The sequence below is a fragment of the Doryrhamphus excisus genome, chromosome 19 (assembly GCF_030265055.1).
Source record: "Doryrhamphus excisus isolate RoL2022-K1 chromosome 19, RoL_Dexc_1.0, whole genome shotgun sequence".
Classification (NCBI taxonomy): domain Eukaryota; kingdom Metazoa; phylum Chordata; class Actinopteri; order Syngnathiformes; family Syngnathidae; genus Doryrhamphus; species Doryrhamphus excisus.
In genome coordinates, this window is record NC_080484.1 from 15,261,224 (window position 1) to 15,284,059 (window position 22,836).

General features: G+C 43.1%; 1 protein-coding gene across 1 annotated transcript; it reads right to left on the reverse strand.

Annotated features, from left to right (window-relative positions):
• Positions 1-172: 172 nt before the first annotated feature.
• Positions 173-22,381, reverse strand: trip11 (thyroid hormone receptor interactor 11). The gene is made up of 22 exons (XM_058056985.1): positions 22,216-22,381; positions 21,827-22,049; positions 21,376-21,452; positions 19,628-19,738; positions 18,365-18,649; positions 18,217-18,288; positions 17,966-18,131; positions 16,042-16,371; positions 15,934-15,974; positions 15,767-15,865; positions 14,072-14,260; positions 11,016-14,003; positions 10,135-10,275; positions 9,194-9,387; positions 8,968-9,131; positions 8,787-8,890; positions 8,606-8,705; positions 6,270-6,351; positions 4,524-4,638; positions 2,754-2,876; positions 803-935; positions 173-741 (listed from the first exon to the last, which is right to left on the reverse strand). Exons 2-22 carry the CDS (start codon positions 21,963-21,965, stop codon positions 542-544), a joined length of 5,853 nt encoding a protein of 1,950 aa, XP_057912968.1. The 5' UTR covers positions 21,966-22,049; positions 22,216-22,381; the 3' UTR covers positions 173-541.
• Positions 22,382-22,836: the final 455 nt, after the last annotated feature.

Below are 22,836 nucleotides of genomic sequence, written 5' to 3' on the forward strand. Positions count from 1 at the left end.
GCATGCGTGGGTTTTCTCCGGGTACTCCGGTTTCCTCCCACATTCCAAAAACATGCTAGGTTAATTAGCCACTCCAAATTGTCCATAGGTATGAATGTGAGTGTGAATGGTTGTTTGTCTATATGTGCCCTGTGATTGGCTGGCGCCTTACGCCCGAAGACAGCTGGGATAGGCTCCAGCACCCCCCGCGACCCTTGTGAGGAAAAGCGGTAGAAAATGAATGAATGTACATATTACATAATGCACACAGCACACATAGACAACCACCAATCCGTGTTGGGGGTGTTTTGATAGTGGAATAATGGATTAGCTGCCCCTTTTTATATCTTTGGAAGGCACGGAAAAAGAGACATGTATGTTCAAGTCTCACATAAGGATTGTGGATGATGGGCAAATTCCCTCCAAAAGTGTACTTTTCCTTGAAGCAAGCGCTCACAAGGTCACTTTGGTTGACAAAGGAAGGGAGGGGCTTAAATCGGTGAAGAACGGAGCGTGTGCTTTGAGGTGTGAACTAAAATGGAGCTTTACGTCTTCTTCGTCTTCACTGCTTCAGTAGGTCCTTAAGCACGGCGCCGCCGCTGGCCTCGGCCGCCACGGGCACGGGCGTGAATGTGGGCAATGCGTCCGAGATCGGCTTCATCAGCAGGTGACCTCCCGGGCCGCCGGGGCCACCCAGAAGGGGTACGGCGGCGGAGCGTGGAGCCAGGAAAGGGTTGGAGTCCGTAGCCCGCTTGCTTGGTGCTACGAGAAGAGAAAGCGATAAGGTCACCGAGAAGGGAAAAGTTCAAAGGGGGGGGTTCACCTGAGGCGCTGCTGCTGGTTCTCCCACCAGGCGGGGGGCCTAAGGGTTTGATGTCATGGAGAGGAAGCTTTGGTGCGGGTAGCGAGGGCGTGGACTCCGTCTCCAGGAACCTGACAAACATCTCAGAGAAGGACTGGAAGGAACAAAGAGAAAGGCCAAGTCATGCTGGAAGTATTTGCCTCAGCCAACAAACTATGAGCAGCCGCTAGCGGGCGGAGGTGGCCCCCGGGACGCACTTTTGACACCACCGACCTAACCAGGGAGTTCTAGCAAACATTCTGCCTTTGCAAAAATAGTGATAAGAATACATCGCCACTTTTTTTCCCCCTTTCTCATAACTTCAAACATTTTATTTTATTTATATATTATTTCATATATATTATTTCATTAGTATTTCACCTTCATGCTATTTTGATGATATTCTCCTAAAATTACACCTTTTTTTCCAACTATTTCAAGACATTTTTCTCTTAACCCTTTGACTTTAGCCTCCTAAAAGACGTTGTTATTGTACATTTTACTCTTGTAATTATGACTAAAATATTATGACTTTATTTTCTCTCAAATTACGACGACTTTAAAAAAAAAAAAAAAAAATTAAACTGTCTTAAATAATCCTGTAATTTTTTTTCTTGTAATGTGATTTTTTTTTGCTATATTTTATGATTATTAAATATTTTTTATTACAAACAACATATTTCCTAAAATAGCATTATTTTCCTCATAGTATTACATTGGAATATGATGCTCTTAAAAATTTAACTTTATTCTCGTAAAAAAAAAATATATTTTTCCAATTAATTTTAATAAATTAAAAATTTAATTTTTTTATTATTTTTTAATTTAATAAATTAACATTTTTAAATAATAATAAGTCAAATTATGAAGAGAAAACAGTCATGTTCCAATGACAAGAAAAGTGGCAATTTTAGGAGAATAAAGGCGTAATATTATAAAAAAATATGTCTTTTTTGCAGCATAAAAGCAAAATATTAAAGAAAAAAGACGTAACTTTGCAGGTTTGAATGAATGAACGAGCTTCCATCGCACCACACCAACACACAAAAGTCATATTTATGTCTTATTTTCTTTAATGTCTACTATATTGGCTAATAGAAGTGTAAAGACAACCATAGGGGTGTTATTTTGTGTCTAGCGGGCTCTAATCATGTTAAAGTATATTTAGAAGGTGGTAAACAGATTTTCTAAGTCTTACTTTCTCTAATTATGGCTACTATATTGGCTAATAAAAGTGTAAAGGTGACTATAGGGGTGTTATTTCATGTCTAGAGGGCTCTAATCATGGTAAAGTGTATTTCAAAGGTGATAAACAGGCTTTTGATGTCTTATTGTTTCTTATTATGTCTACTATATTGGCTAATAAAAGTGTAAAGGTGACTATAGGGGTGTTATTTTAATGTCTAGAGGGCTCTAATCATGTTAAGTGTATTTATGACGTGGTAAACAGGTTTTCTATGTCTTACTTTCTCTAATTATGTCTACTATATTGGCTAATAAAAGTGTAAATGTGACTATAGGGGTGTTATTTCATGTCTAGAGGGCTCTAATCATGTTAAAGTGTATTTAGAAGGTGATAAACCAGCTTTTGATGTCTTATTGTTTCTTACTATGTATACGATATTGGGTAATAGGATTGCAAAGGGTACTATAGAGGTGTTATTTCTAATCAAGCATATTTACAAGGTTGTAAACAAGTTTTACTTTCACTTATGTCTACTATATTGGATATAATAGGAGCGTGGAGGTGATATAGGGGTGTTATTTCATGCATCAACAATCATACATCTATAGTACAGGTACAGCTTTATGAAATTTGAAACTAGTGTTTCATAACAGGCCTGAGTCATGTGTTTTCCAACATGGAGCTTTGTTGGCCGCTATCAGACGTGCCGGAGGGGGTGAAAAGACTGATGTCATTAGCCTTTCTTACCGAGTTGAAGCTGTGGCCGCTGGTGGGCCTCTGGGGGGTGTTGGGGACGCTCTGAGCTCCTCGGCCTCCCAACCAGCTGGACACCCAGCCGCTGACACTGCGAGCTGCGTCCTCCTCCAGCATCTGAGCCAGCAAAGACGGAAAGGGAAGATTTGACTCTCACTTTACAAATGATGATAATACAGTTGGGGGTCCAAAGTGCGGTCCGAGGGCCATTTGTGGCCTGCATGATGTTTTTTAATGAGTCAAGTAAAAATAGGATTGAAAAAAAACACAAAACAAAAATTTTCATAAAAGTAGTTTGAGAGAAAAAGTTATAATATTTGGGAATTATGTCATAATATTTTGAGAAGAAAAATTTGAAGTGAAAAAAAAAAACAAAAAGCAAAATATGAAGGAAAAAAAGACAGTCTAAAGAGGAAAAAAGGCAATTTTACGAGAATACACAATATTACAAGGAAAAATAAGTAGGATAGGATATTTTCAGGAAAAACTAAACAAAATAAAGTTTTGGGAAATGAGGTTGGGGAAAAGTTATAATACCATAGGAATAAAGTCCAAGTAAAATGAGAATAAAGTCATAATATTAACAATTAAAAATCAAAGTTAAAATAGCTGGATAAAACAAAACAAAAGCAGAAATGCAAAAAAAAAAAAACATTTGTAATTTTACAATAATAAAACCAAAATATTAAGAAAAAAGCTGTAAAAAAAAATCTAAAATAAAAAAATATAAAAAAAGGCAGAAATGGACACAAACATTTGTAATTTTCAGAGAATCTGGTCAAAATATTAGAGAAAAAGTTCTAACGAGAACAAATATTACGAGAGTAAAGCCATAATATGAGGAAAACATAACGTCATTTCATTACAGCAAAGAAAAAGCATGTTATTTTGAGTAACAACCTAATAATGTATGGAAAACAAAAAATGAGGTTGGGAAAATGTTATGATACAAGCGGAATAAAGTCCAGTACAAAACGTCCTTGATGGACCCCCCCCCCCCGCCAAAAAAAAAAAATGCAGACATAATTAGAGTTGGGCGGAAGCTGAGGGCCACTTTGCTGATGTGATGTGATGACGCGTTCTCGCAGGAAGTGGCCTTACTGCGCCGCCCATACTCGCTAATCGCCAGCATCGCTCACTCGCTCACAGCTGGACGCACTTAGAGAGCGCCCCCCCCCCCCGCCCGTATGGGCCGTTAAGGGATGCTAAATCAGGAAGTGAGGGACAGACAATGACAAAAGTGCAGCGCAATAAAAACGTCCTTGGCGTCGGGAGGCGTAGGAATCCAATTTGCTGCCTTGCTCTGCGTCGTCCGTTTCCCTTTAGGAGAGCTGGACTTGAGCCGCGGGGCTCCTGGCAAACGTTCAGGGTGATAAAAGGCCGATTGGGAGCAAATAAAGGGGTTTGGGAACGTGTGATTTGTGGAAGCCAGAGCGCACACAAAGCTCTCAAAAAACAAAACACGACAGTGCCACTTGTTTGTGTGTATAAATATATATATATATATATATATATAAAAATGTGTATATATATATATAAATCTCCACATATATGGTCATATATGTGGTGTTAATTATGGAACACGAGTGAAAGGGCCACTTGATGGAGCACTGATGCCGTGTTTCCGCGTTTATTAGCGACACTTATTAGCAAGAAAAGCGGCGTTTGTTTGAGCAAAGTGGGCAAGGGAGGGGCTTTATAAAAAAAAAAACACACAACGATGTCATACATTTGACTTGTTCATTACGACTAAAAACCACTGACCTTCTCCACGTCCTCTCTGCTCAGCCCGAGAACGCTGCCCATCAGCCTCAGCACGTCCATGCGCTTGGTTTTCGGCGTGTGGAAGTAGCCCAAGAAGAGGTTACGCATCAGGACCCTGCAATAACAATAAAAAAAGTCACTTTTCATTTTGTGTACATTCTCCTCGACGCATTGGAAAATGTTTTAACGGTCCATAGTGTAAAAAGTGAGACTACTGCATTTATGGCACTGTAAGGCGAAGCGCCGAAGAATACGAATCGGAGACGCAGTGTCGAATGCGGGAGCAAATATTAAATCTTGTGGCGGAAGTCGATATGAGTCGCTCTCCAAAAATAAAGTGGTTCTGCCCCCAACATCCCCAGGCAGGAGTGCATGTATTTATTTATATATGCGGATGTCAAAGAAGTAGCAAAAAGTACAAAAAATTAAGTACGTCCATCCATTCGTTTTCTATGCCGCTTATCCTCACTAGGGTGGGGATACGCTGGAGCCTATTCCAGCAGCTGTCTCTGGGTGAGAGGTTGGGTACACCCTAGACTGGTGGCCAGCCAATGAGGACAGGAAGTTTATATTCATAAGAACAAAGTCATAAAACTATGAAAAAGCTGTATATTTTTCAGCAAAAAAAGTCATAAATTATAATTTCTTGCAAGATAAGAAAAATGAAAACAAAATTAATTAAATATTTTGAGAAAAAAAGTTTCTTTGTTTATTTTTATTATTCAATAAAGACAAATAAATGTTTATATATATATATATATATATATATATATATATATATATATACATATATATATATATATATATATATATACACACAGTAAACCTCGGATATATCGGAAATTCGCTCACAACGGACAGATAAAAAAGAACCAATTTTTCTGTAATGCATTTCCAATAAAAATTCATTGCATATATCGGATTTTTTATAACGGATTTCGCCTATTTCGGACAAAATCTCCAGTCCCGTTCCAATGCATTTCCATTAAATTTCCCTCGCATATATCGGGCATTTTCCGGTATACGCATATAACGGATTTCGCTTATATCGGACAAAACCAGTGGGAACAATTGAATCCGATATATCCAAGGTTTACTGTATATATATATATATTTTTTTTTTTAAGTTTTTCTTAAAAGAGACCTATGATTTTCCTATGATCATGAGGTTTGCACATATGCAAGTGAGCCCTGAAAAAAGTTTGTCATGGCTCAAAACGCTCGGTTTCAAAAAGGCGTGGTAAAACTGCCCCTTTGTGATGTTACAGAGGGGCGGACTTCCTTATATGCGTCATAGTTAGGAAGCACTTTGGTCGTGTGACCAATCACAAAGGTGGGCTGTGGGTGGAATAAATTAAAACAGGGTTTTGGCAGGAAGTTGAATAGGTGCAGATTCTGGACAATCTAAAAAGTTTTCTTTTACTGGTTATGGTGTGTACGGTTATGAAAAAGGGGCGATGTGGACCACAACTCATATCACCAGGAAGGCTGAGGAGTGCATGCTGATTTGTATCGATACAGGAAGCTGCTATCGCTAGGCTATCGGGTCGCGCTGGGTTATCATTCCCAACCCTACTAAATGAATGACACGTACTTAAGCTGCTTCTTTTGACCTGTTTCATATCTTTAGAAAACAGAAGAAAAATGAGTGCTCATGTTTCACATGACGATTGTGGAAAATGGGCGACACTCCAAAATAAAGCGCACTGATACACTTTGTCCTAAAAGGTGAACACAGTAACCTACTTGTCAATCTTTCCCTCTGTGCTGTTGAGGAGATGCATCAGCTTCTTCTGGGCCTCCTCCAACATCTCTTGCCGAACAGCCACTACAAAAACACAAGCAGACGTGAGCAGACATAATCCATAGGCGGCAGATAAGCACATGACCTCATACGAGCGGCGAGGTGATAAGCGAGGGACATTGAGACCAGCGGTTTGCATTCGAGCGTGTGAGAATGTCTCGCCCCCGACATCAGGAAGCCTTCAGAACTTATGTTTGCAGACATCAGAAAGCAGTAATAAAACAATTAAACTGCACGATAAATAATTCCTGGGCTCAATATATATATATTGTAAATCATTTCATATTCCATGTATTCCTCAAAAAACATGTTTTTGATATCATGCCATTCAAATTTTTAACTTACCTTTTATACATTTTAAGAATTTTTTGGTTTTGTGTTACTACCCCAACCTTCCATAAGTGGGTCAAAAATGACCCGGTCAGGTTGTTTTCTTGAAATATCTTCGTAATTAAAAAATTGTATCATTTCATATTCCATGGTATTCCTCAAAAAACATGTTTTTAATATGATGCCATTCAAATTTTTAACTTACATTTGATAAATTTTAAGATTTTTTAGTTTTTGTGTTACTACCCCAACCTTCCATAAGTGGGTCAAAAATGACCCGGTCAGGTTGTTTTCTTGAAATATCTTCGTAATTACATTTTTTTATCATTTCATATTCCAAGTATTCCTCAAAAAACATGTTTTTGATATCATGCCATTCAAATTTTTAACTTACCTTTTATACATTTTAAAAAATTTTAGTTTTTGTGTTACTACCCCAACCTTCCATAAGTGGGTCAAAAATGACCCGGTCAGGTTGTTTTCTTGAAATATCTTCGTAATTAAAAATTGTTATCATTTCATATTCCATGGTATTCCTCAAAAAACATGTTTTTGATATCATGTCATTCAAATTTTTAACTTACCTTTTATAAATTTTAAGAAATTTTTGTTTTTGTGTTACTACCCCAACCTTCCATAAGTGGGTCAAAAATGACCCGGTCAGGTTGTTTTCTTGAAATATTTTCGTAATTAAAAATTGTTATTTCATATTCCATGGTATTCCTCAAAAAACATGTTTTTGATATCATGTCATTCAAATTTTTAACTTACCTTTTATATATTTTAAGAATTTTTTGTTTTTGTGTTACTACCCCAACCTTCCATAAGTGGGTCAAAAATGACCCGGTCAGGTTGTTTTCTTGAAATATCTTCGTAATTAAATCATTTCATATTCCAGGTATTCCTCAAAAAACATGTTTTTGATATCATGCCATTCACATTTTTAACTTACCTTTTATACATTTTAAGATTTTTTTGTTTTTGTGTTACTACCCCAACCTTCCATAAGTGGGTCAAAAATGACCCGGTCAGGTTGTTTTCTTGAAATATTTTCGTAATTAAAAATTGTTATCATTTCATATTCCAGGTATTCCTAAAAAAAACATGTTTTTAATATCAAGTCATTCAAATTTTTAACTTATCGTTTATACATTTTAAGAATTTTTTGTTTTTGTGTTACTACCCCAACCTTCCATAAGTGGGTCAAAAATGACGCGGTCAAGTTGTTTTCTTGAAATATCATCATAATTAAACATTTTTATCATTTCATATTCCAGGTATTCCTCAAAAAACATGTTTTTAATATCATACCATTCACATTTTTAACTTACATTTGATAAATTTTAAGATTTTTTAGTTTTTGTGTTACTACCCCAACCTTCCATAAGTGGGCCAAAAATGACCCGGTCAGGTTGTTTTCTTGAAATATCTTCATAATTAAAAAATTTAATCATTTCATATTCCAGGTATTCCTCAAAAAACATGTTTTTAATATCATACCATTCAAATTTTTAACTTACATTTGATAAATTTTAAGATTTTTTTGTGTTACTACCCCAACCTTCCATAAGTGGGTCAAAAATGACCCGGTCAGGTTGTTTTCTTGAAATATCTTCATAATTAAAAATTGTTATCATTTCATATTCCAGGTATTCCTAAAAAAAACATGTTTTTGATATCATGCCATTCAAATTTTTAACTTACCTTTTATACATTTTAAGAAATTGTAGTTTTTGTGTTACTACCCCAACCTTCCATAAGTGGGTCAAAAATGACCCGCATGCATTTTCTATGGAATCGAATAGGAACAAAAAATATCACTTTAGTTTGGTTAATATACAAGTGATTAATGTGAATGGAACGCTGTTGGCACTTTAAGTTTTTTTGTTAGGACCTCCCATGACATGCGAGAGGAGAAGGAGAAGAGAAAGGTCAGGGAGAACCTCACCCTGCTTGTTCAAGTCTTCGACTTGCTCCTCCTTCAGATCCAGCTGATCCGTGAGGCGAGACGCCGAGTCTAGAGCGGCGTTGGCCTCGTCCAGGTTCAGCTGACAGGGGAGCGAGAATCTTTAATACGAGATAAATGGCGTCTTATGTTCAGGTGGGAAAAACACTTGACGCCGAAGTACCTGAAGAGCAGACGCTCGGTCTTCAAGCTTGTCTGCTTTCTTTTTCCACTCCTCCCTTTCTCTGCTGAGCTTGTCCAGCTCTGCCGAGTACATGGCTTTCTCCTCTGAAAGGCAGCGCAGTCAAAATTTGTTAGCCATGGCGGTGGATGGCGGCGGCGTGTTCGCTTTAATCGTGGCTCGCCTTGCTGGAACTGCTCTAGCACCATCTGCAGGTTGGACAGTGACATTGCATACTGCGCCACCTGCTCCTGGGAGGTCCGGAGCTGGATGAGTGCGTCGTCCCTTTGCTTGAGCACGCCGCTTAGCTGCTCCTGCAGGGACTCCACTTGCATGCTGGCCTGCTGGCTGCAGAGCGGGCGTTGGAGAAGGCGGAGACGCACGCCACTTGATGTTTTTGAAGCGCTTACCTGGCGCTCTCCACCGCACTGGAGGATGTGGCCAGTCGCTCCTCCAGCAGGGCCACTCGCCTCCGCAGCTCCGTCTCGCGGTCTTCTGCGGCCAGGGCTTCTCTCGTGTACGAGTCCTCAATCTCCAGGAGGTGATTGCGCAACCTCTCCAGCTCCAGGTTGAGGCGCTGTTCTTTATCTCTCGTGTGCTGTAGCTGTATGGAAGCGCAGACGCCGTTAGCATCTAGGCTGGACAACCATTACGGGTGCATGATAATTATCTTCACGATATAGGTGGAAAATATGACATAAATCTGCAAAATATCTCAGATAATGCATAATAAAGACTATATGCAGACTATATATTTTACACATAACAGTCCACCTGGTATTATTGTATCTGTAAAATTGTCATGCAATCTGCTATTATTTATTATTTTATATTTATATTTAAATATTTTAAAAATAATAAAATATTATAATAATTAAAATAAAATTAAAATAATAATTATTATATTATTATTATGTAAAATATGCAAATATAACAATATTATTATATATAATTAATATAATAATTAGCATTAATATAATAAATATAATAATCATAATAGTTATAATAGTAATTTAATAATTCTTATTTTAATTTTTATTATTATTATGTGCTTGTGTCTCTTTTTCCAGGAGCACTTTGTAAACAACAGACCATGTCAAACAACGAAATTGATACAACCATCAAAAGGTTGGCTCAGGCCATGATGCCAGGTTGTATGTTGAGTTTAAATTAAATACTTTAGAAAGATTGGGCGGGCCGTATTCAAACACTTGGCGGGCCGGATGTGGCCCCCGGGCCGTAGTTTGCCCACCCCTGGATGAGGACAACAAATCCAAAATTTCTTGGAGTCCATGTTATGGTGCATGTGTAGCTACATAAAAAAAATGGTGGTTGTTTTGAGAAGTCACACCTCGGCCTGTAAAGCGGTGGTCTCCATTTGCTTCTGCTTGAGCGCCATCATCACCTGATCCCTCTCCTGCTGGAAGGCCACAGCTTTCTCCTGCATGGACTTGATTTCATTCAGGAGCTGATTGAGCTCGCCGGATTTCCCCTGAGGAAAGAGAGAAACAGATTGGGTCTGTCACAATGTCTCACTGGTCAGCCCGAGGCGAGGTACGTGAGGCGAGGTACGTGAGGCGAGGTACGTGAGGCGAGGTACGTGAGGCGAGGTACGTGAGGCGAGGTACGTGAGGCGAGGTACGTGAGGCGAGGACGTGAGGCGAGGTACGTGAGGCGAGGTACGTGAGGCGAGGTACGTGAGGCGAGGTACGTGAGGCGAGGTACGTGAGGCGAGGTACGTGAGGCGAGGTACGTGAGGCGAGGTACGTGAGGCGAGGTACGTGAGGCGAGGTACGTGAGGCGAGGTAAATGAGGCGAGGTACATGAGGCGAGGTACATGAGGCGAGGTACATGAGGCGAGGTACATGAGGCGAGGTACATGAGGCGAGGTACATGAGGCGAGGTACATGAGGCGAGGTACATGAGGCGAGGTAAATGAGGCGAGGTAAATGAGGCAAGGTACATGAGGCAAGGTACATGAGGCAAGGTACATGAGGCAAGGTACATGAGGCAAGGTACATGAGGCAAGGTAAATGAGGCAAGGTAAATGAGGCAAGGTAAATGAGGCAAGGTAAATGAGGCAAGGTAAATGAGGCAAGGTAAATGAGGCAAGGTAAATGAGGCAAGGTAAATGAGGCAAGGGAAATGCGGTAAGGTAAATGCGGTAAGGTAAATGAGGTAAGGTAAATGAGGTAAGGTAAATGACACAATGGTCATAAGAAGAGAGCTGACCTGCTCTTTGTCTTTCAGCATCTTCTCCAGAGTGGCAGCTTTGTCCCTCACGGCGCTCAGCTCAAACTCCCGCTCCCGCAGCAGCAGCGACACCTGCATGTTGGTCTCCTGCAGCGCCCTGAACTCGGACTCCTTCTCCCGGGAGCGCGCCGCCACCAGCTCGTTCTCCTCCTTCAGTTTCTTCGCGTCCATCTCCAGGATGAGGGAGCGCTCTTTTAGATTTGTGACGGCCTGCTTCAGCACCTCGTTGTCGTTCTCGCGGTTGCGGAGGACTTCGCTGACTTGAGCCAGCTGGTCTCCTCTGCTCTTGATGAGTAGGTCCTTGTCCCTGACGGACCTCTGCAGGGCCTCCAGGGTGGCTCGGATCTGCTGCACCTCGGCGGCATGGCTCCTCTGCTCACTCTGGGAGGAGGACGCCGAGCAGGAGAGGCGGTGATTGTTCTCCTGAAGAGTTCTGATCAGGCTCTCCCTTTCGGCCAGCTGAGCTTGAAGAGATGCCAGCTCTTCCGGCGGTGTCGTGGCCTGGTGGCCTGGAGGAACTTCCTCGCTCGACGGAGCAGCTCCGGCGTCCGGGGATGGTGCCACAAGGTCTAGACGTGCCAACAGGAGGTCCTTGGTGCCGCTGAGCTGGCTGAGGGCCTGCTGGACCTGAGCTAGTTCTAGACTCAGGCTGCCAAGTCGCTGCTCCTTGTGCTCGTAGCTCTGGACCAGTCTGGTGTAGTCCACCGAGAGCTTAGAGCTGGAGTCCCCGTCAGCCGACACCTGAGCCTGGAGCTTGATCAGCTCCTCCTGCAGCTGCGCCGACTCGTGCTGCATGTTCTTGACCGTGGTGATCACCTGCTGCTTCCACTCCTCCATTTTCTTCACCTGCTGCTTGAGGGTGTCGCGCTCCTTCAGCAGTTCCTCAAACTGGTTGCTGCTGACCCCGCCAGAACCGGAATCGCCCCCTGTGGACTGCAGCACGGTCACCAACGTTTGACACTTCTGAGTCAGCGCGTCGATCTCAATGTCCTTCTCCCGGATGATGCGCGAGAGGTTCTGGATGGTCTCCTTGAACATCTCTTGGCTTCCTGATGGATCGCTCATGTTGGACAATCGCTGGTTCTCCTGCTGCAGCTTCAGGAGCGCCGCCTCCTTCCCTGCCATGATGTCCATGAGACGGTGATAGTCCGAGCGCAGCTGGCTGTTCTCCCGGGTCTTCTCGTTGAGCACGGCGAGAACTTGCTCCCTCTCCACGGCGTACGCCTGCAGCTGCTGCTGGAGGAAGAGTACGTCCTGACTGTGCCCGCCTCCGCCGCTCATGGAGACTCGCGCATGGAGTGCCTGGATCTCGAGATCCTTCTGCAGGATCATCTGAGACAGTTTACCCACTTCGTCCCGGGACACCACCAGCTGGTCCAGCTGCCTGGTCAGAGACAGGTTCTTCTCGTTCAGCTGGCAAATCTCTGTCTCCTTCTCCTTCATGCCCCTTACTAGTCTTTCGAGGTCCACCTTGGAGAGGTCGTGCTTCTCTGTGCCGTTCTCCTGGTTTAGAGACTGGGTCTTGTCCTCCTGGAGTATGACGTCTCCCGGCTCCGTGGTGGTCACGGCGGGATCTGGACTCTCGCCGAGTCTGTCCACGGTCTCCTGGAGTCGAGCCAGTTCTTCGTCTCTGGCCCGGACGAGTCTGTCGTAGTTGAGGGTGGTCTGCTGGTGGCGAGCGTGAGCCTGCTCCAGCTCGCTCTGAGACCCCAGGAGAGAGGCTTGTGTCTCCTCCAGGCATCGCCTAAGAGCCTGCGCCTCCTCCTCCATGCAACCCCTTGAGGACTTGAGCTGGGCGATCTCGGCCTCCAGCTCGGTGATGATGTCCAGCGTGCGGGGCTCGGCAGGCGCTGGGGGTCTGCTCTGCTGATCGCGGACCCGGTCTATCTCCTCTTTCAGATGGCTGTTCTCCTCCTTCATCCCCGAGAGATGTTTGTCCTTTTCCTCCAGCGCAAGCTGGAGCGTCTCGGCCTCCTTCCTCGTGGATGAAATGTTCCTCTGAAGCTCCGCTTGTAAGTCCGCGGCGTTTTGCTTCACGGTCTCGGTGTACGCGTCCTTCTCCTGGAGCAAATCCGTCAACTGCTTCTGCCCGGCGACAGTGATGGCGAGCATCTCGTTGGTGTCTCTGTGGTCGGACGCTAGCTGCTCCGCATCGCGCCGCAGCTGAGCTATCTCCATGTCCTTCTCCTGGTTGAGTCTGACGGCGCGCTCGTGCTCCTTCTGTAAAGCCGAGGCGTCCATGGAGCGGGCCCGGGTCAGCTCCTCGATGGTCTGCTGGTACTGCCGGCCCTGTTCCGAGAGCGAGCGCTCGGCCTGCTGCAGTTCGCTCTCAAGCTGATCTTTCTCCAGTTTGAGGGCTTGGATGCGGGTGTCCTTCTCGCGCAGCGTCCTGCTCACGGCGGCCTGACTTTCCTTCAGCTGCAGGCTCAAATCATCTGCTTTACTCACAGCCTCCTGGTGTTCCTCCTTTAATTTCCTGTTCTCCATCTTCAACTGGTAGTCGTCAGACATCGCTTTCTCCTGAGAGCTCCTCATGTCGCTCACTTCTCTGTGGAGGTCTGAAAGTTCTCGCTCCTTCCTCGCTAGTTCATCGGCAGCTCGCCTGGGCTCGGTTCCAGTCTTCTCCACGCGACTCAGTTCTTCTTTCGCAGCGAGCAGCTGCTCCTCCCTCTCTTGCAAGCTCTTCTTCAGCTCCGCCGTGTCTCTGCGCGCCTCCTTAGTCGTCTCCTGAACTTGTGCCAGTTTGTCTTTCAACTCCCAGACGGTGGCCTCCAGTTGCTGCTTGCTCATGTGCAGGTCGTTGAGCGTGAACGCGCTTTGCCTCATTTTCTCCTTCTGGGTCTCCACTTCCTGTTCCAGCGCCGTCTTCTGGTCTCGTGCAGCGTCGTGCTCGGAGCTCAGTCTCGAGAGCTCGGCCTGAGCCTCCTTTAGCTGCCGTGAGAGTTGCTCCTTCATCGAAATCATATGCTGGAGAACAACAAAAGCACGTTTACTCATCGTTCGCCTTTCTTCAAGGCAGCTGAGCCCAGACTGACCTGTGTCGCTTCCTGGTTTTGCCGGTCCAGTTCCTCCAGTTCAGTCATCAGGGTGTTGCGTTCCTCCTGTGTGGCCTTCAAGGTCTCTTCTCGTTCCTCCAGCGCCTCCTTGAGGGCTTCAAGTGTCTCCGATTCGGCGGGCGGGCCTCCTTTTTCAGTTTGTTGGTTCAGCCGCTGCTGTAGATTGACCTAGGACAGAAAGATGATGAATCCAAGTCCTTCTTCCTCTACGCCTAAAAAGCTTTCACCAGTGAGGGCCACAGAGGGAAACATGAAAGGGTGCAACTTGGGGGCTTGGGGGGGCTGCAATGTCAGCTTTGTGAGACAGAAAAGACAAACATTTTTTTACCAAAATTATTAAAATTATATATTATAAATTATTAAAATTAAAATTATTTATATACATTAAATTATATATAATTTTAATATATTAAAATTATTTTAAATATATTATTTTTATTTTTAATATATATATTAAAATTATTAGTACCAACTTACCTTTCCCTCCCCATTTTTTCCCTACATTTTTCAACTTTCTTTTTAAACAATCTTCTTTGTAATAATATTAATAATTGTATAATTAAAAATTACTTTGAATTAATGCCCATATTACTCCCCAACCAAATTTTCCAAAATGTACAACTTTATACTTCAACTCTCTTCCTAAAATGGTATTATTTGTCCTCATTATCGCAAAGTGTTTTCACCAAAAATTACGTTTTTGCGTGAACCATCAAATTCAAAGGAATAGGTGCAGATTCTGGAAGAGCTAAAACGCTTTCTGTGCTGGTTATAGTGTGTAGCTGCTCTATAGGAGTCCACAACTCAATACATTCATTCATTCATTCATTCATTTTCTACCGCTTTTTCCTCACGAGGGTCGCGGGGGTGCTGGAGCCTATCCCAGCTGTCTTCGGGCGTAAGGCGGGGTACACCCTGGACTGGTCGCCAATCACAGGGCACATATAGAAACAACCATTCACACTCACATTCATACCTATGGACAATTTGGAGTAGCCAATTAACCTAGCATGTTTTTGGAATGTGGGAGGAAACCGGAGTACCCGGAGAAAACCCACGCATGCACGGGGAGAACATGCAAACTCCACACAGAGATGCCCGAGGGTGGAATTGAACCCTGGTCTCCTAGCTGTGAGGTCTGTGCGCTAACCCCTAGACCACCGTGCCGCCCCCAACTCAATACAAAGGACACAAAAATGAAATAAAATTATAAATATAAAATTAAAAATTATTATTTTTCTTTATATTACTTATTATTATTCTCACAAGACAAGTAATATTTGTTTTTAAATTATTCCTTATATCTTTTATTACCTTGTTTACATGTAATTCTGAATTTTGTCCCAAAAATATTTTGGCATTATTGTTGTAAAACTTCTTCCTACCACTTTTTCCTCATAAAAGAACATGTAAAAAAGAAAGCTTTTCCCCCATTTCGACTTCCAAAAATGCTGTTATTTTCCCATCATCATATTACAATGTTCTTCTACTGGTAAAAGTATGAAAAAAAAAGTATTTTCCTCTTCGTATTTTCACTTTATTCTTGTAATATTACAACTGATGTTTTCCTTTCTGATATTTTTCAAATGTTACGCCGGCTGCAAACGGCCCTCGGGCCAGACTTTTGGACCCTCCTGGTCTAAAACAACATTGTTCCTGACAGATAAAACACACCGTGTCCCGCTGAAGGGCCTCCTTCTCTTCTCTCAGCGTGCCGATGATGGTGTTCAGTTCCAAGATATCCGCATGCTCAACTTCCTCCTTTGCTCCTGCCTGAATCATTGCAGAAAAGCAATGGTGATTTAATACTGAATGTGTTCCATTTTCCAGGACCGCCTTACCTCTAGTAGGCTCTTTAGTCTCTCATTTTCTTTTTCTGCGGCTAAAAATACAAAAAAAGAATAAAGATTAATATGAAAGAGTAAATGGAGCTGAAACTCAAGACAGACCTGCGAGGTCTTTCCGCAGCACTTTGATCTCGTGGTCCAGGTGGACTTTATGCAGAGCCTTCCCTTCCTGATCCTGCACCCGCGTTTGGAGCTCCTCCACGGAGGCCTGCAAGCGGGCGTAGTTCTCCAGCAGCCCGGCGTTCTCCACTTGGGCGTCATCTTTCTCCGACTCCAAAGAGGCTAGTTTCTTTTGAGCCTCCTCCAGGTTGGACGTCAGCTGGGAGAGATGTGACTCCCTCTGCTCCGCGGCCCGCTGCAGGGCATCGATGGTGGCCTGCAGCTCCGGCACTTTGGAGGAGTCTGACGGGGGGCTGGCTGGAGGAGCGGCGCCTGCAGGAGAATAGGAGGAGGATTCCCGTGGGAACGACACAAGCCATCAGACCTCCACCGAGGTTTCATTTGGGTTACCTGTTGTCTGTTCAAATATTATGTTATAAATAATACAGAAAATATTATATTATTATTATTGTTATTAATAATTATTGTTATTGTTATTATTATAATATTATGTATCGACATCGACATTGATCACAATGTTTTCTGACTAATTTCTGACTTTTGGGAATACAGTAAGCCCTCGTTTATCAATCCAGTCAGCGGTCAGAAGACTGGATGCATTCAGGGACTTGCAATGAGTCGGGTATTTCACATTCTTTTTAGAGAATGCACGTCCCCTTCACAGGGCACATATAGACAAACAACCATTCACACTCGCATTCATACCTATGGACAATTTGGAGTCGCCAATTAACCAATTTTTTTGGACTACCCGGAGAAAACATGCAAACTCCACACAGAGATGGCCGAGGATGGGATTGAACTCGGGTCCTCCTAGCTGTGAGGTCTGCGAGCTAACCACTCGACCGCCGTGCTGCCCCCCGTTGGTGTATTGTACAGTAAACCTCGGATATATCGGATTCAATTGTTCCCACTGGTTTTATTCCGATATAAGCGAAATCCGTTACCGGAAAATGTCCGTTTTACGCATATATCGGATTTATATCCGGTATATGCGTAAATCGGATTTTATCCGTTATAAAAAGGCACTTCCTTGACTATGTTTCCAATGTACCTGGACGCGCAGGCAACGCTGCAAACGCTGCAAATGACGTTGTATAGCGGCCTGTCACGATTCGGCGAATCGGAGCGCCACGATGCGGCCATCCGATATATGCGAGGGAAATTTAATGGAAATGCATTGGAACGGGACTGGAGATTTTGTCCGAAATAGGCGAAATCTGTTATAAAAAATCTGATATATGCAATGAATTTTATTGGAAATGCATTAGAGAGGCGGCACGGCGGTCTAGTGGTTAGCGCGTAGACCTCACAGCTAGGAGACTAGGGTTCAATTCCCACCCTCGGCCATCTCTGTGTGGAGTTTGCATGTTCTCCCCGTGCATGCGTGGGTTTTCTCCGGGTACTCCGGTTTCCTCCCACATTCCAAAAACATGCTAGGTTAATTAGCCACTCCAAATTGTCCATAGGTATGAGTGTGAATGGTTGTTTGTCTATATGTGCCCTGTGATTGGCTGGCCACCAGTCCAGGGTGTACCCCGCCTCTCGCCCGAAGACAGCTGGGATAGGCTCCAGCACCCCCCGCGACCCTCGTGAGGAAAAGCGGTAGAAAATGAATGAATGAATGCATTACAGAAAAATCGGTTCTTTTTTATCTGTCCGTTGTGAGCGAATTCCCGATATATCCGTGTCCGATATATCCGAGGTTTACTGTAGAAGGATGTTTGCATTGAATTAATATATATTTTATTCACTAATACAAAAACGCGCACTATGCTGGTAAAAATAAGTGAAAATTAAAACAAAAACTGAATTCTAAAAATGAAATAGATGTAAATAGATGTATAAAGTTGTTGGTGTCTGTGTGCGCATGAAGCATCAAGTTTGGGTGTTGAGTCCAACTGACCGCTCTGCAGCTGCTCCTCCAGCTCCTCTATCCTCTCCTCATACTCGGCCAGCTCCTCCCTGTGGCGTCGGCTCAGGTCCGACATCTTCTGGCGCTGGGCGTCCTGCAGGGCGGCCAGCTCGTGCTGGTGCTCGTCCACCTCGTGGCTCATCTCATCTCTCAGTTCCTTGGGGAACCCGTGTAAACAAAACGGTCGAACAAGTTCTGCATGTATTTGGAGGCACCCCCCCTCAAAAAAAAAAAAACATTACCTTTACGGTTCTTTGAAGTTTGATAATGTCACCCTGATCCGAGTTACCTGCCCCTGCTGCTGCGGCTGATGCCTTTAAGAGCAACGGAAATAATGCTAATTATTATAAGCGGTGCCTTCATTAGCATCATTATCATCGTCATCATCACCTGAGACATCCGCTTCCAGTGCGCCACCTCCGCCTCCAAACGTGTGACCTCCGAGGAGAGCCGGTTGATCTCCTGCTGGGACCAGATGACGTCACCGAGGTCCATGTCGTCGCCGTGGAAGCCCTGGTGGTGAGACATGGAGGAGGACGACGTGGTGACAGAGGAGGAAGCGGTGGTGACGGGCAACATGGCGGGGCCGGAGGACGCGGACTGGGCGGACCGCTGCAGCTTCTGGACTTCTTCGTGGAGGCCACTTTGCCGAGCCTTGAGGTGACTGATCTCCACCTGGGAAGAGACGGTGAGACCTTAGAGCAGGGGTCTCAAACTCAATTTACCTGGGGGCCACTGGAGCTCGGGTCTGGGTGAGACTGGGCCGCATCAGGTTTTCCCCCAAAAAAACAAAAAAAAACGCATTTATTAAAAACGAAAAAATAAGATGAAAAATAAATAAACAAATCAAGAAAAAGAAAAAAAATCAGTAATAAATAAATATAATAATAATAATAAAACGTCAAATAATAAAAACTTAAGAAACCACATATAGTTGGTGGGTAGACAAAATATTTTTTTTCAGATTAAAATAAACAAAGCATTATTAGAGCCCTGTAGACATGACAAAACACGACTATAGTCACATTTATACTCTTATTTTATATATATACTCTTATATTTTTTATTTACAACATATTGCGCAACTGCAGGGTCTTGAGACACATGCTAACTCGCAAACTAGAGAGCTAGCGACCTAAACGGTAGCCTTCAAGTTATTTCCTTTAAACTTAAATAGCCAAAAACTTACCACTTCCACACGGATAGGGAGGATAACTATTAACAGTTATTTAACCTTTAACATGAACATTAATCAAACGTAATCATTTAAAAAACGCAATCCATATCAAACTTGCGCGGGCCGCACTAACATTAAACTTTCATATCAAGGCGGGGGCCTCAAACTAGTGTTCTGCGGGCCACATTTGGCCCTCGGGCCGCGTGTTTGAGACCCCTGCCTGAGAGGCATGTGCTTATAGATGCAAATGTTGGAACATTTTTGTATTGAGTTGTGGACTCCTGTAGAGCAGCTACACATAATAACCCGGCTTTCTAGATCATCCAGAGTCTGTGCCTCTTCCTGCAGTGTTGCCATGGGTGTCCTGCCTTCCGCCCCAAAAGCCCGACACCCGAGTAAGGATAATCAGCACAGAAATTATTGTATTGTTCGTTTCCTCATGTGATGGCCTCAGATGAAATAAATAGCTCACATACATCTTTCTGTTGCAGAAGGCTTCTGTACTCGGCTGACTGTCTCTTGATTTGGATCTCCGAGGCCTCCAGCTTCTCCTCAAGCTCAACCTGGAGCTTTTTCAGCCTTTCACACTGTGGACAAAAGAAATAAACACACACAAAACATGTTTACCAACTGTGCTGAGAACAGGATGAGCGTCATCAGCCGTGTGACTTTTAGTCAAGTGATAAGCAATCAGACAATTCCTGCTATGCAAACGCCACGTGGACCTGCTAGCAGTAGAACATCACACAGTGACTGCGTTTCCTCAAACGGTGGCCTCTGCTGTCCGAGACGCCAGGCCTCCATTCATCCGTTGGGTTAACAGACCTCAAATAGACACGTGTGGCTTGGCAGTGACAGCCAGCTCTCGTAGTTCAGCCTCATTTCTGGAAGCGATCACTTCGGGCGAGAGGCGGGGTCCACCCTGGACTGGTGGCCAGCCGATCACAGGGCACATATAGACAAACAACCATTCACACTCACATTCATACCTATGGACAATTTGGAGTGGCCAATGAAGCTAACTAGGGCTAGGCTAAACGATTATTTTTGTCATCGATTAATCTAGAAGTTTTTCAAAGCATTTCAAAGCATTGATTAATCTAAAGATTCATTTTTAAATTTAAATTTTGATTCGATTTCCATTGGATTATCTCTGCATATTTTTAATTAATTAATGCTAATTTATCTCCATGAATAAAACCAATATATTTTTATTAGCAAGAATATAACAATAAAGTTTTTTTCAATAAATAAAACTATTGTGCAAAAAACAGAATCTGAATCCAAATATAAAGATAAAATAAATAAAAAATAAAAGCAGCAGGAACCATTGCAAACAAGGAAAGGAAAAAAGTTGAAAAAACTCCCGGGTGCTTGTGCATCACGGTAGTGCTTTTATGGTACGCTATCTCCATTATGCACAGGTCACACACCACCCAATTGTTACCTTTAGGGGTAAAGTACTCCCATACTTTTGACATCCTATTGAGAGATCTTTTCTTCTCACCCAACTGCTGCCGCGTATTTTTTGCGTCATCGTAGCTGAAACTAACATGTATGTTTTTGGAATGTGGGAGGAAACCGGAGTACCAGGAGAAAACCCACGCACGCACAGAGAAAACATGCAAACTCCACACAGAGATGCCCAAATGGAGAATTGAACTCGGATCTACTAGCTGTGTAACCACTTGTCCACTGTGCAGCCTGTGTGACCCATTCATTAATTTTTTACCGCTTTTCCTCACGAGGGTCACGGGGGTGCTGGAGCCTATCCCAGCTGTCTTCGGGCACAAGAGGCGGGGTACACCCTGGACTGGTGGCCAGCCAATCACAGGGCACATATAGACAAACAACCATTCACACTCACATTCATATCTATGGACAATTTGGAGTCGTCAATTAACCTAGCATGTTTTTGGAATGTGGGAGGAAACCGGAGTACCCGGAGAAAACCCACGCACGCAAGAGTAGAACATGCAAACTCCACACAGAGATGCCTAAGCGGAGAATCGAACTCGGATCTCCTAGCTGTGTAACCACTTGTCCACTGTGCGGCCTGTGTAATCCATTTATTTATTATCTGCCCCAATCCGAGTGCCTAGAAATCTTGACATGTTTTAATCTGACCCCTACCCTCATCCATGATGATGATGGCGGGTAATTAATTTCTGAATTTAGGTAAGAGATGGAATTCTTCGTTGTGGACGGAAACAAGAAATCCAACCTCAAGCTTCTGGGAGGCAAACGCAGTCTGCACATCGGCCAGCTTGGAATTGGACACCTGCAGCTCCGTGGCAGCATCTGCATTCACATAGGGAATAAAAAAGATTATAATTATGACATAAAAACACCTGCATTGGTCTACCACAAATAAGGAAAATTCACTTTTCAACCGATTAACCACAATAAACGAGGGATGACTGTAGTGTCACTTATGTTGCTGGTTCGTATAAATGTATCTTGTACTAATACATATAATATAATATAAATAAAGAGGCTATGCTATATATCTTACAGTTGAGGTGGAAGCTTGATTATTTGTTTTTATTCAGCAAATAGGTCATTTGAATCAGATACTTGATCCATTTAGTCAGTAATGATTAATTAGCTCAAATGTAAAAAAAAATAAATACATGATGTTAAGACTTGGATGGATTTAATGGGGACAAACTTACCTCCTACTTCTTCCACTCCTTCCAGTAACATGTCTTTGGTAAAGTTTGATATCTGCCCGGTGAAGGACGACAGACTTCCGCCGACCTGACCCAGCGACTGGCCGAGGCCGGAGCCGAGCCCACCGAGCCACGATGACATCTCCGGCAAGAATCCAACCAAAACAAACAACACTCGGAAGAGGACGGCGACCGGGGTTAGCCTGGCCTAGGTCATTGAGCTCGGCTGTTGAACAAAAAAAATAAAGAAAGAAGCGACGTTAGCCGCCAATCAATCACCTTGACAGGTGGTATCAGTTTGAGTCAATTAGTTGAAGAATGTAGCGAGCTACTCTTGAGTCAAAACAAGCTAGCTCGACCACAGACAACAAGCTAGCCAAAACGGCTCATACCGGAAGTAGCGGCCTTGTTTGGAAGACCACTGTAAAGTTAGCATACAGCGAGAACAACTGAGTTTTTTTTGTTGTTTTTCTCACTCAATTCAAACGACACAGCCGTCAGGAGAATGCTTTCTCGGGCGAAGCCATGATCGGTCCGGCTGCAGCGATGGCTGTCAGCTTTGACGTGGACAATTGTAGTGCATTGTGGGATACCAACTTAGCATGCGCGAGTCTTGATTGAGTCGTTCAAATTGTACCCGATTTTTAGTTAGGGTTTTTTTTTTGTTTATTGAATCGGGACTCACGGGTACACTCGTCTGCGCTGACTCGTTCACTTCGTCACCCTTGCTTACCGCTTACTAAATGAAAGGACAACAGGATTTCTTTTCAATTGGCATATTCTAAAAAATTAAATAAAATAAATAACAAAAAAAAAATAAGAAATAAGAATAAGATAAGAATAAAATAAGAAAAATAAATAAGCAAAAAGTTTTAATCTCGAGGGAAAATTTGCAATTTTTTAAAAGTAACGTAAAAATAACATTTTATTAGCATGAAATAGAAATATAATATACATATTATATATATATACATATATACATATATATATATACTATAATTATAATATTATTT